General features: G+C 38.3%; 1 protein-coding gene across 1 annotated transcript in view; it reads right to left on the bottom strand.

Moving 5' to 3' along the window:
* Positions 1-14,719, bottom strand: part of LOC106081137 (titin) — a 56,177-nt gene extending 41,458 nt beyond the window's left edge. Inside the window, exon 1 of the mRNA XM_013242893.2 lies at positions 14,605-14,719. Within this exon, the coding sequence (XP_013098347.1) occupies positions 14,605-14,616 (12 nt within the window). The 5' untranslated portion in view covers positions 14,617-14,719. The remainder of the gene's footprint in view (positions 1-14,604) is intronic.
* Positions 14,720-15,165: the final 446 nt, after the last annotated feature.

Below are 15,165 nucleotides of genomic sequence, written 5' to 3'. Positions count from 1 at the left end.
AAATGGGTTGAACGATTTAGCGAAATAGTGTTTGGACATTTACGATTACTAGAAAATGAAAACAAAAATGGTGCCTATAACTACACTGCAATAACCCACCCAAACGGACATAAAGGCCTGATACGATAACTTAGCAAGCGTCTGTGGCCCCCACCTTTCAAAAAAGAAACCAACTAATGTACATGTAGACCGATAGGAGCAATATTGGTCTCAAATGAAAAGAACATATTGGGGTAGAGAGTACGATAAATCGGAGTAGAATTGTTATTAGAAGTCATAGCGGAAATAATCATGCAAAATTTTAGCTAAATGGGAGTAAAATTGTGAGAAGAGATTATATGTCAGTTATGAACCGGATCATACTTGCCATCTACAAAATTTCAGCAAAATCTTATAAGAATGAGAGCTGCATCAGTTCGTAAGTAGGAGGTAATAACAGACCGTATTCGTAAGTTGGAGGTAATAAAAGAAGATTTTGTGCCAACTTTCGGTCAGTAAATCAAATTGGAAGATTGGTTTAAAAGGGAGTTGCATCTTCACATGCACTAATTTGACATAATTACAGTACCAAGTGACCAACTATACAACAATAAGAATAATCTGTGCAAAATTTCAAGCCAATTGCTGTGTTCGATTATACGCTATCGTTATTTCTTACAGAAGGCTGTAAGCAAGGATGGACGTCAAATCGATCCGACAAAAATATATGTATACTTCATGAGGTCTTAGATGAATAGTTTAAGATACACAAACGGAAGGCCTGTATTGAGGATCCGGAGGGTATACAAATGCGCTTGCAGTGGCTCTACAAATGAAAATCGGACGATACATATATGTGGGAACTATATGTAAACCTGAACCGATTTATATGAAATAGCAGTTATGTCGATAGTCATAAGAGAATTGCCCATGTCAAATTTCGTGAGAATTGGATTCAAAATGACAACATTATCGCAATATTGGTCAAAATCGGGCGAACATGTATAGGGAGCTATTGTATATCCAAATTTGAACCGATTTCTTCTCATTTTAGTAGGCTTCGTCTCTAGGCTAACAAAATAACTGTGGCTTATTTAAAAATGATCGGATGAAAATTGTAGCCTGTATTTGGTACACAAATTAACATGAACATACAGACAGACAGACAATTTTTATATGTGCGCTAAATCGGGATTTTGAGCTGTTAAGACAATAATTATTACATCTGTAATAAGTAATCGTTTCGCTCTTCAAAGAAAAAAATCTGTACGTACGTTCAGGAGTAGGCTCAATGGACTTCAAAGACGGTGGTGGCATCGGACCGCAGTATGTTGTTCGCCCCTCCTATAGGTGTGGGTGCCTTGGCACACAAGCTTCAAGCGCACAACTAGTCGTCAGACTAACAAATGAGGAAGAGACTGATAAGCCAGAGGGATTCCCAGTTCTTCCCCAGCCTTTTAGTAAAGGTGGTGTCTTCGATTCATATTCCGACAGCGACAGTGTCAATGAAACAGTTATCGCAGCCAAATCGAGAGATGAGGACAGTGGGATGACGGCAGAAGTGAGCGAGGGCTTTGCTAAGCTCACAAGAATACCGAGAAAGCAATCCGAGGAACGACGAAAGATACTAAGGAGAGTATGCATCGGGCGAAGGTGCAGGATGCTGGAAGGGATAGAACTGAATCTGGAAAGAGAATCACATTTCTCGAAGAGTAGAACACAGCTAAAACTCAGAAAAAGAAAACGAGTTCCTCACTTTCAAGTTCTTTGGAAAGGCCAAGCCAGCCCTTCCGCAATGGAGACTCCAGACAGAGCCTTGCGGAGGGAGACAAAGTTGAAATAGGAACGAAGGAAACGCGCACAGCCCCTGAGTCTTCATGGAGGACTGTGACTTCCAAAAGGAGGTCACAGCCATCACGGAAGGTATTACGACAGAGTGGCAAGGAAGCACAATAGAGATGAGCTGACGTTTACTGTCATCGAAATTGGCATTGCATCCGATAAGATTTCACCAGATCATCGATCCCAAGTGGAAGATTTGGTTAACGAGCGGATATTCGAACATGTGTGGGACTCTGGAGAGGGTCTACCTATACAAATTATGCAAGAACAATACAGCCTTACGGACAGGCACGCGATAATGGAACCTTTACCGGCTTTCTCAAGATTCGGAATATTAGGATACGCAAAAATCCTTATATTAAAACATCAGGCGGTGCAGTGGCAGAAAACTCAATGCAACCTAAATAACAGAGGGCAGGCGATGAGACCATCACCCACTCCCAAGATGCACATTAACTGGAGGACCAATGATTAAGGTCATCCAGATAAACTTCCATTGGAGCGAGACTGCTACACACGCTCTGATGGAGAAAATCAGAAAGGGCAAGATTCAGGAGCCATGACGACCCGGAACAAAATTTCTGGACTGAACCATATCAACTATCAATTATTCTATGCAAACACTGGTACTCGGCCGAGGACCTGCGTTATTTTTCATAAAAATTTAAGTTATGTACTTTCCCCACAGTTGTCAACGTCGAATGCAATAGTGATGAGATAGGGAGACGGTGGATCATACCTGGCATCACTTTATCTGACTTTCGACTCTCCGACACCGCCACCTACGTCGGAACTGCAACGTCTGCTAATGAGAGCAAAACAGAAAGAAAATGAGGTACTAATAGGGTGCGTTGCGAACTCTCACCACATTTCGTTGGATAGTACCAACATTAATAAGCGGGGCCAAGCCCTGGCAGAATTTTTGAATACTAACGACCTAATAACACTTAATATTGGCAACACCGCTTTGTTAATAGGGTTAGGAAGGAGGTTTTAGTTGTGAAAATATATTTTGAAAATCGCATCGATAAGGTACAGGATGGTATAGCACGGAATGCGCCGAATCCGATAAGCTTCCGTAATAAGTTGATAAAAGCTTGGACGAAATTCGGAAGACTACTCAGAAGAAGGCTTGGGGGTCTTTCGAAGATAGTTGTCCTTTTCGAGAAAGGAAAACGGCCCAAGAAAAACACTGAAGGACCGGGTAGATTCGTAATATTGGGTAAAAGGCCCGCAGATTTTACAACAGACCACGCGTAAAAAAGAGAATGTTTATTGGGATGTGTATTACACACGGCTCAAAGAATATAATAAAATGATCAGAGTAGCAAAACGCGCCTCCAGGCAGTTAATGACGCCGCTAATATGAAGAAGTTTTCTCAAAAACCCATGTTCATATCAAGGGGGATTTTAGCAATGTGCCGACCGACACACTGATGTAATCCTTAGATCAGTACAGGGAGGACCAGATCCTTAGAGACTGGATAAACCATATGCCAAGGAACAGGTGGATAAATTGTGGGGCATTTCATAGCCACTCCTATGGGTGACCTCCATAAATAACCGTAGGCTCGAAAAGGGCCCTTAATCAGAGGATAGCCCACTGGTTCTACAGGAGCGTGATTAGAGCCAGTGGTACTTACTTACGCCTCTGTAGTTTGGTGGTATGCGATGGAGAAAAAGTGCAACGTAAGGATAATATTGGGTTGCCCAAAAAGTAATTGCAGATTTTTTAAAAGAAAGTAAATGCATTTTTAATAAAACTTAGAATGAACTTTAATCAAATATACTTTTTTTACACTTTTTTTCTAAAGCAAGCTAAAAGTAACAGCTGATAACTGACAGAAGAAAGAATGCAATTACAGAGTCACAAGCTGTGAAAAAATTTGTCAACGCCGACTATATGAAAAATCCGCAATTACTTTTTACTTTAATTACTCATTGCCGGCACTTAGATGAAGTCACTATACCAGACATGAACCAACTTAGGAGCGTGGTATGAAACACAATTAAGGAGTTTGTAAGTAACTCGAAATTCCTAACTTGGATTTTCTTTTTTGAGGTTACTTTTTAGTATCTAAAAAGCACACAGAATAAAATAACTCTTAGAAAAAAAACAACTACCAAATTTGTATGTGAAACTTTAAATTCTCAACAAATTTTAAGATTGAATCGAAGACATTATTCGTTGATGTAAGTAAGTACGTCTCTACGAGAGACTTGACAGACAAAATTATTGAAATTTTGTGGACTTTCAACAATTTTTTTAGATATGGTAGTTGTTAAAATAGGCGTACTACCATGTAGCGCACAAAACACCCATGCCATTCATGACTTGCAAACACAGGTTCGAGACCGCGGTCGGTCAAGACAAATTTTGTTTTTTTTCATTAAACTTATTATGGAAAATTCGGCATAAAAAATATGAATTTTGTATTCAGAAAAAAATGGGGGTATACTAATTTCGTCATTCTGTTTGTAACTCCTCGAAATATGCGTCGGAGACCCCGTAAAGTATATATATTCTTGATCTTCATGTCATTTTAAGTCGATCTAGCCATGTCCGTCTGTCTGTCCGTCCGTCCGTCTGTCTGTCGAAAGCACGCTAACTTTCGAAGGAGTAAAGCTAGGCGCTTTAAATTTCGCACAAATACTTTATATTAGAGTCGGTCGGTTGGGATTGTAAATTGGCCAAACCGGTCCATGTTTTGATATAGCTGCCATACAAATCCATCTTGGGTCTTAACCCCTGGAGCCTCTAGAGGGCGCAATTCTCGTCCGATTTGAGTTAAATTTTGCACATGATGTTTTGGTAGCACTTCTAACAACTGTTAAGTATGATTCAAATCGGTTCGTAATCTGGCATAGCTGTCATATAAACCGATCTTGGATCTTGACTTCTTGAGCCAATAGAGCGCACAATTCTTATCCGATTTGGCTGAAATTTTGCATGAGGTACCAAGTATGGCACAAATCGGTACATAACCTGATATAGCTGCCATATCTGGGATCTTGATTTCTTGAGCCTCGAGAGGGCGCAATTCTCATCCGATTTGGCAGAAATTTTGAACAACGGCTTCTCTCATGACTTTCAACATTATTCAATATTCTTTGTTTGCTTAAAAAGATATACTTTACTTTAACTGGCTATGACAGAATATTTGTTCCACTAGCCGAACGTAGAATAGCGTTCCAAGCACCTCGATCTTCTGTGCTCATTCTAAAATCTCTGACACCAAGTTTCGAGGTGTCTCCCACAACTTGATCTTTCCATCGGGTATTTGGTCTTCCCGGTTTGCGTGTACCACCGTGTTTGCCTTCAAAAGACTTTTTTGCTGGAGCTTCTTCATCCATTCTGACAACATGACCTAGCCAACGCAGCCGTTGTATTTTGATGCGTGTAACTATGCTATCGTCGTCATACAGCTCGTGGTTCATACGTCGCCTATATTCTCCGTTAACGCAAACTGGTCCATATATTTTACGAAGAATCTTTCTTTTTTGTTTGTTTCTCTCTGAAGACGAGCTCAATGATGGGAGATGCAAATGGAAAAGCAAATCCAACGATAGCAACACACACCAACCACTATGGGACGCGTTTCGTATTTGGTTAGAAGACTTTTGAACCACATTAGGTGTGATGGCTTTAAGGGTCGTGCGTTGGTATGTTGTATTTGAATCGTATTTAATTGCGAAAACGATCTATGATACAATTACCACATTTACCAAGCTCGACAACCCTCCTTATTAGCTGTACTTTTTCCAATGCATTTATTTTTATGTAATGGCAGACATTCTGTCTGTGATAAATTACACTTCTTCCGTATCACACATGATTTTGATAATTTGTTGGAAGTTGTATTGATGGCTTCCAACGCAAAGACAACGGCAATAGCTCACGCTGGCTAAAAAATTAAAAAATGAAAAATTCGGCAGAGCCCGGCCAGGATTCGAACCTGGGCTCACGGAGCAACAGCGTGAGATAGGCTGTCTCCTTGTCTGAAACCTCGTTTGGTATTAAATGGTTCGGAGAGATTCTTTCCTATTTTTACTGAGGAACGCGTATCAGCAAGTGTCATCCTGCAGAGTCTTATTAATTTAGCAGGGATACCAAACTCAGACATGGCTTGAAATACCTTTGAACGTAAAGGAGTATCGAAGGCGGCTTTGTAGTCAACAAAGAGATGGTAGGTGTTGATTTGTCCTTCTCGGGTCTTTTCCAGGATTTGGCGCAGTGTGAACATCTGGTCTATGGTGGATTTACCAGGTCTAAAGCCGCATTAATATGGCCCAATTATCTCATTGACATTAGGTTTTAATCTTTCACACAGTATGCTCGAGAGTATCTTGTATGCGATGGCAGGAGACTTATTCCTCTGTAGTTGGCACATTCCGTTTTGTCTCCTTTCTTGTGTACGGGACATAGTATGCTGAGGTTCCAATCATCGGGAATGCGTTCTTCTAGCCAGATAGCGCAGATAAGCTGATGCATACACCTTACCAGCGTGTCGCCTCCGGTCTTAAATAGTTCAGCGGGTAATCCGTTGGCTCCTGCTGCCTTGTTGTTCTTTAGTCGGGTCACTGTTACTTGGACCTCATTCTGACTAGGAGGTAAACATTCTATACCATCATCAGGGATTGGTTCTGCGGTAACCTCTTCGCCGCCAACATCGGACACTAGCAGTTGGGTAAAATGTTCTTTACATATCCTCAACATGTTATCTGTGTCAGTTACCAGATTTTCTTCTTTGTCTCTGCAGGAGGATGTGCCTGCACCAAAGCCATCGGTTTGATGTTTAATTGTTTGGTAGAATTTCCGGACTTCATACTGACTCCTGTACATCTCAATTCGCTTACACTCACGTCTTTCCATTTCCTTTTTCTTTCTGCGGAATAGACGTTTCGCCTCTCTCCTTTTCTCCCGATACCTTTCCTTCATCTGGCGCGTTGCTACTGACTGCAGTGTTGCTCTATATGCTGCATTCTTGGCTTCAGTAGCATCTCGACACTCTTGGTCGAACCATGGGTTTCTAGGAGGAGGCTTCCGGTACCCAAGTACAAATTTCGCGGCCATCTTCCATGGAGTGGGCAATAGTTTGCCACTGCGCCATTATATCATCGGAAAAAGGAGTGCTGTCATCAAGCAGTTGGGTCAGTCGAGTGGAGTATGCGGCTGCCAATTGTTGTGTTTGCAGCTTTTCAATGTCCAGCTTCCGTGCAGTGTCAGATCGTACTTTCCTCGCCATGTTCAAATGGGTGCGAACCTTTGCTGCAACGAGGTAATGATCCGAATCTATATTCGCTCCACGGAACAGCCAAATGTCACCGTTTGGTGTTGTAGTGACGCCATTCCTTACAGGAAGTGCGATGGACTGGGTCCTTTTTTCGTTTGCGTGGGTCGTCAACGTTGGGTGGGGGGGGGGTCCACTTAAAAGGATATACCCCGCATAGAACTCGACAAATGCGATCCATGGTAGATGATATATAAGATTCTGCCCTGCCGAACTTAGCACGCTTTTACTTGTTTATGTTTGCCTGTTGCTTGTTTTGTTGACTTTACGCATTTTTTAGAAATTTTGTTTTAGAAATTTTGTTTGTTCTGAAAGCCGAAATTTTTGTTCAATTTGGCTGAAATTTGCATGTAGTGTTCTGTTAAGACTTGCAATACCTATGCTTTGTACGTTCCGAATTTGTCTAAAACCTGATATAGCTCCCGTATAAACCGATCTCACGATTTGACTTCTTGAGCCCTTACAATCGGTAATTTTTGTCCGATTTGGCTGAAATTTTGCACGTTGTGTTCTGTTAAGACTTTCAACAACTGTGCCAAGTACGCTTCGGATGGGTCTATATCCTGATAAAGCTCCCATAAAACCCGATCTCCCGATTTGACTTCTTGAGCCCTTATAAGCCGCAATTTTTGTGGGATTTTGCTGAAATTTTCTGTTTTGACTCCCAACAACTGTGCCTAGTACTGTCCAAATCGCTCATTAACCTGATATAGATCCCATATAAACCGATCTTCCGATTTGACTTCTTGAGCCTTAACAAGCCGCAATTTTCGTCCGATTTAGCTGTAGTGTTTTGTTAAGACTTCCAACAACTGTGACATGTACGGTCCAAATCAGTCAATAACCTTATAAAGCTCCCATATAAACCGGTCTCTCGACTATCCTCGTTCGGTTCCTTTAGAAGCTTTAATTTTGCTGGTTTGACAGAAGTTTGGAATGTAGAATAAAATAATGCCCTTCAAATAAATTTATTTTGTATACATTTTTTGCAGAATCCTTGGTGGTGGGTTTCCAAGATTCGGCCTGGCCGAACTTAGCACGATTTTTTTTGTTTGTTATTGCTCTACTAATGTGTACATGATTGACTTGGCCTTTTGTTTAAATTAAAAAAAAATATTATGGAAAGTATACATTCAGTGGTGATTACATACCAACATCCACTGCGACACACATTTACATTTGTATTTTATTTTTATACCCTTCACCATAAGATGGGGGGTATTCTGATTGTAACTACTGAGACCCCGTAAAGTATATATATTCTTGATCGTCGTGAAATTTTATGTCGATCTAGCCATGTCCGTCCGTCTGCGTCGGTCCGTCTGTCCGTCGGTCCGTCTGTCCGTCCGTCCGTCTGTCCGTCCGTCCGTCTGTCCGTCCGTCCGTCTGTCCGTCCGTCCGTCTGTCCGTCCGTCTGTCCGTCCGTCTGTCTGTCGAAAGCACGCTAACTTCCGAAGGAGTAAAGCTAGCCGCTTGAAATTTTGCACAAATACTTCTTATAAGTGTAGGTCGGTTGGTATTGTAAATGGGCCATATCGGTCCATGTTTTGATATAGCTGCCATATAAACCGATCTTGGGTCTTGACTTCTTGAGCCTGTAGAGTGCGCAATTCTTATCCGATTGGGATGAAATTTTGCACGACGTGTTTTGTTATGATATCTAACAACTGTGCCAAGTATGGTTCAAATCGGTTTATAACCTGATATAGCTGCCATATAAACCGATCTTGGGTCTTGACTTCTTGAGCCTGTAGAGTGCGCAATTCTTATCCGATTGGAATGAAATTTCGCACGACGTGTTTTGTTGTGATATCCAATAACTGTGCCAAGTATGGTTCAAATCGGTTTATAACCTGATATAGCTGCCATATAAACCGATCTGGGGTCTTGACTTCTTGAACCTCTAGATGGCGCAATTCTTATCCAATTTGAATGAATTTTGGCACGTAGTATTTTGTTATGATATCCAACAACTGTGCCAAATATGGTTCAAATCGGTTCATAACCTGATTTAGCTGTCATATAAACAGATCTGGGGACTTGACTTCTTGAGCCTCTAGAGGTCGCAATTATTATCCGATTTGGCTGAAATTTTGTACGACGTATTCTCTCATGACCATTAACATACGTGTTTATTATGGTCTGAATCGGTCTATAGCCCGATACAGCTCCCATATAAATCGATCTCTCTATTTTACTTCTTGAGCCCCCAAAGGGCGCAAATCTTATTCGAATTGGATGACATTTTACACAGGTCTCCAACATATAATTTAATGGTGGTCCAAACCGGACCATATCTTGATATCGCTCTAATAGCAGAGCAAATCTTTTCTTATATCCTTTTTTTTGCCTAAGAAGAGATGCCGGGAAAAGAACTTGACAAATGCGATCCATGGTGGAGGGTATATAAGATTCGGCCCGGCCGAACTTAGCACGCTTTTACTTATTTCTAATATGCCCTTCACTATTAAGTAGCAAACAATAGACTTTTCAGCAGTAAGTTTGCTGCTCTGAAATTGCAGAGTTCAATCTCATCTGACCTACACTAATAAGACAACCGACCTACCCTAACAGGCAGACAGACAGAGAGACGGACACGACTAAATCAACTTAGAATGTCAAGATGATCGAAAACATATATATTGTACTTTAAGGGGTTTCAGAGCAATATGTCAATGTGTTACAAACGGAATAATGAAAGAAATGAATACCCCCATCCTATGGTGGAGGTTATAAAAACAGAAAGACTCCGAGCTTGAATTGAAAAACAGCAAAATTAATAAATATAAAACAGTCAACAATTCAGGGAAATTTTTCTTAGAGAAACTTTTATCGAAATATTATTTTAGAGATAATGTTATTGATCTCTTGTCTTTAACGAATCTTTCAAAAATTTAAAAAAAGTTTTATAAAAATTTTGTCTTAAAAATGTAATTGGAGTTTTCTCTTAAGAAAAAGTTTCATTAAATTTTTTCTTAAAAATAAAATGTTTCATTGCAGGATATTGTCCGGCTCTAGACCATTGTTTAATGCTTTCTATTCAAACAATAGTATAGCAAAAAACATTTAAAAGTCAGCAAAGAGTGTATTGTTGCTAGAAGCATTTGACTGGTTTTCTGTATCATTTTCGGCCAAGAACAATCATCAGCAGATGTCAAATGGATCATGGTGCTTGTAAAGCTTCTAGTAACAACACACTCTTTGCTAACTTTTAAATGTTTTTTGCTATACTATTGTTTGAATAGAAAGCATTAAACAATGGTCTAAAGCCGGCAATATCCTGCAATGGAATCTCAATAAGATTTTAAGACCAAATAACGAAAGCACAAACAGACGAATTAAAATTTTCTTTAAAATTTTGTCTTTAGAGAAAGTTGCATCGAAATTTTATCTTAAGAAAATTTAAAAAAAAATTTCAATAAAATTTGTCTTAAAAATTTCTTTGAAATATTTATTGTCTTAAAAATGTCCTTGAAATTTTGTGTTTAGAAATTCTTTTTGTTAAAAATATGTCTTTAAGAAAGATTATATATGGAAAAATCTTTAGAAAAATTTTCATATTTTTTTTAAATTTTCATTGAAATTTTATTTTGGAAAAATTTCATTAAATTCGTGTCTCTATGTAGAATTTGGATCTAAATCCGTACATATTTTGGGAGTCATAGAGGAAATAGTTGTGCAAAATTTTGAGAGGGTTTATAAGTGCTCTTGCAAATGTTATAGAAGTGAAAATCGGGCGACACATTTACATGGGAGCTGTATCTAAATCTGAACCGATTTCTATAAAATTCTGCGAAATAGCGGTATTAAACCAAATCGGCGATCTGTTGAACGGATGGACGAATACGGGTGAACTGACTTAACTCACTAGCGACGAATGGGTAGAAATATACCCAAGAATAAAACTGTCTTAGAAATTTGGATGGGCGTAAAATGGACGAATGAAAGTAGTTAAAAAAATGTTTCCCCGTCATACGAGTTCTTATAGCTCAAAAAATCAGACAAAACATTTTCCCAAAATTCTTGAAGTGAGATTTCTGGAAAACGTTTTAGAGTCTTGTTGCATTTGATGGTTTTTTCTATATTAAAAAATATTATTAAATAAATTAATGGCGATAAGCCGACTACTTTTGACAGCAGGTGCGTGTTTATGTCAAACTCATTAAATTTCAATTTTCTTCGCAAAATGGTTGTAAAATATTAAGTGGCTTAGGATATTTTCGGTTGCAGTCAAGACATGATGGCGCCATTGAAGAATAGTTGGGTATCATTTTTGGCTAACAAAGTACATATGCACTAAAAGTAATCGTTTTTTTTTGCATGTTGAATGAGTCTATCAAAACATATACTTTCATTCGTAATTGCAAGAACAAATTCTCCAATGCCTATTATGTCACCCTGTTACGCAAAGAAAATTTCATTTGAGCTGTGTACTTGCATTTTCGGCAACGGTAATGAAAATTTCGCTTAGGAATTGTCAATGCATTTCTTATGGTAACGAAAATTTTGCCACAAATGCTTACTGCCCTTAACTTAAAAAAAAAGCTGAGTTGTATTAAGTTTAACGGAATAATGTATGTTATCGATTTTTAACAACATTTAAGAGATATTTAACGCTTTTAGACCAATTTATGAAGGTCTATTCAATTATATTGATTTATAGTTTATGGTCTCTAAAAGCAAATGCGGCAGCTATCTTTAATTGGGGAAATTTTGTAGTGTGGCTTCAACTACAATACACGTGTTAAGTATGGCCTGAGTCGGTCCAAAACCCAATGTAATTCCCATATAAACCGATTTATTTCTTGAGCCCCTATATGGTGAAATTTTGGCCAATTACTTCTACTATGGTCTCCAACTGGATGTTGGATTCGGTTTATAACCTGATATAGTTCCAATACCATAGCAATTCTTATTCGTTATCCTTTGTTTTCCTTAAAAGAGATACCGTGCAAGGTTCGGTGCAGCCGAACGAAACACGCTTTTACTTGTTTTAGGTAAATTTTTTATCAGTATTTCAACGGAATGCATTTTCAACGTATGATATATCCAAATTAGAAACACTGCATGATTTTCACATACGAAATATCGAAAAATAATTTAAATAAACAACAAAAAGACTACGAGCTTAAATTTAAAAACAACAATTTAGGAAAAAATAACATTTTATTTTTTATACTTTTTTTACTACTGTTTTACTACTTTGTCCGGAGTCGGAGTCGAGTTAGTGGTGCCTTTAAGTAACCAACCGGAACCATCTTGTTCACCTACAGGAGTTTGAAGAGGATCGCCGCCTCCACATATCGATAAATAATTAAAAACAAAAACACCTCGAGCTTGAATTGAAACCAGCGAAATTGTAAACAACAGTGTAGCATAAAAATAAGTAAAAGCGTGCTAAGTTCGGCCGGGCCGAACCCACCACCATGTTAGAAATTTATACAAAATAAATTTATTTGAAGGGCATTATTTTATTCTACATTCCAAACTTCTGTGAAACCAGCAAAATTAAAGCTTCTAAAGGAACCGAACTAGGATAATCGAGAGACCGGTTTATATGGGGGCTATATCAGGTTATAGACTGATTTGGATCGTACTTGCCGCAGTTCTTGGAAGTCTTAACAAAACACTACATGCTAAATTTTAGCTAAATCGGACAAAAATTGCGGCTTGTAAGGGCTTAAGAAATCAAATCGGGAGGTCGTTTTATATTGGAGCTTTATCAGGTTATTGACTGATTTGGACCGTACTAGGCACAGTTGTTGATAGTCATAACAGAACACTACCTGCAAAATTTCAACCAAATAAGACAAAAATTGCGGTTTGTAAAGGCTTAAGAAGTCAAAGATAACATAACAGAACACTGTATGCAAAATTTCAGCCAAATCGGAAAAAAATTGCGACTTCCAGGGGCTCAAGAAGTCAAATCGTGAGATCGGTTTATATGGGAGCTATATCCTATTAAGCATCTATAGAATTCACCCATATATAAACATAGAAGGATTCGAACTACATTTAAAACAACTATTGGAGATTATATGAGAAATCAATGCGCAAAATTTCAGCGGAATGAAAAATTATATATATATATATATATATATATATATATATATATATATATATATATATATATATATATATAAGTATCGTGCAAACTTTTAGCCAAATCGACTAGGAAGTGCGGTCTCTAGAGGATCAATATTCGGGAGATATGTTTAAACAGCAGCTATATCTAAACATGTACCGATTTGGCTCATTTACAATCTCAACCGACCTGCAATTAGTAGTTAATTTTGCTGCTATTACAGTAGCAGTAAAGCTCTTACAGCGGTAGTTGTGCAATTTCAGAACACTAGGCTTACTGCTGAATAGCCTTTTGTTTGCTAAAAATGACTGAAAGAAAGAAAATCAGGAGAAAAGGTTGCGGTCACATACCCACTTTTCACACCAAAGGATACATTTTTGTTGTTGTTGTTTATTGCACACGATGTTTGTAACAGAATTTGAGCACAGACAGCACACATGCGTTTTATGACTTGCTAAAAAAGCTCATTGTTATTGTAAACAATGCACAGCACACATGCGTCAGCACACATATCAAATAAGCACGAAGAACTTATGGCGCATTTTCTTGTTTAAAATACCTTTGTTCTGTTGTTGTTCCATTTTAAACGAGAAAGGGATAGAGGTAAAATATCAGAACATCCAAACATTTATGTTTTGTCGCAGAAGCGGAACGTAAGAAGGGATAATACTTTATCATCCATTTTGTTAGGTAGACCAAAAAACAAAGCAAACAAAATTTGGCACAGGAAAATTAAAGGAGGATTCTTCAATGGACAAACATTCAATTTTGGCACACAACAACAAAAATTTTGGCACAACCAGATTTAAGGAAGTTTTTGGATGAGATATTGGCCAATAGGCAAATGGTTGGTTGCGTCTCAGTGGTTGTTTACATTCCATAAGTTTTTTTTCCATATAATAATCATATAAGCAAAAATGAGCCACGACATTGTAGGCATTAGCAGAGCACTAAATTTGACGAGATTTTCTCCAACTTTATATCAATGGTTCTGAGTCGATCAGTACACTTTTAACTGCCAAAGTAGTGGTTTTTCTTAATAAGTGCTATCTAAATTGTTTACTTTGTGCTCAAATTAAATTCTAATAGATTCAATAAATAATCACTTTTTACAGCTTTGGACGCCGTTGCGGCACGTGTTATCGACATAATATTCGTATTCCGCTTATTGGGATCAAAAAAAAAAAAACAAAAATTGAGAGTATGCGTTTTAAAAAGAGCACTTTTTGTTTTTTCTTGGGACACTCTAATGTACAAATGTATATGTGTACTATGGTCTGCATGGTATCTCTACTACAGTTTCCATTACTTACGGATGCAATCCCTGTTTTTACCCAATATTATTATTAAGAACTACACACATTCCACATACTTATGCCACCCACTTTATTTCACTATTTTTCTCACCAGTAGTGACATGATACCCTTGTCTAGGCGTTGAAATGATCTCAAATCTTTTTAAAATTATTTCGTATTCCGTAAGGCCCGTTATCCTTGTCTGGTGTTTAAACAGAAGCTACGATTTGATGCGGTGTTTTGAATTGTACTACAGTTAGGGTGCGATTCGCTTCAATATTTATAACAATTTACAAAACTTTATGGCAATGTCTTCTTTGCATTTCTCCTCCTCCTCATAACTTTTGTTCCCTCTTTATTTCACTCTCATTTTCATAGCTAATGCCTCGCCACACGGACGTACATAAATGTGGAACAATTAATTCAATTTTTATTTTATTTCGCAATTCATTCATTACATAAACCAAAGTACGTAGTTGCTTCGTCCGCTTCCTTCCTAGCTTGATTGGTGATTTTGATGTATGTAGGTGATCATCCACCTTGTCTGTTCCTCATTCAAGTGCAAGGTAAGTGAATCCATCACAGATTTTAACTGTTTCCAATAGTGAGGTGTAGTGCAGTTCTGGCATCTATTACATCGCGTGCTGGCGCACCATAAACAAACAAGTAATA

This window comes from Stomoxys calcitrans, chromosome 3 (assembly GCF_963082655.1).
Source record: "Stomoxys calcitrans chromosome 3, idStoCalc2.1, whole genome shotgun sequence".
Classification (NCBI taxonomy): domain Eukaryota; kingdom Metazoa; phylum Arthropoda; class Insecta; order Diptera; family Muscidae; genus Stomoxys; species Stomoxys calcitrans.
The sequence above is the reverse complement of the archived record's forward strand: the minus strand, read 5'-3'. Positions and strand labels throughout refer to the sequence as shown.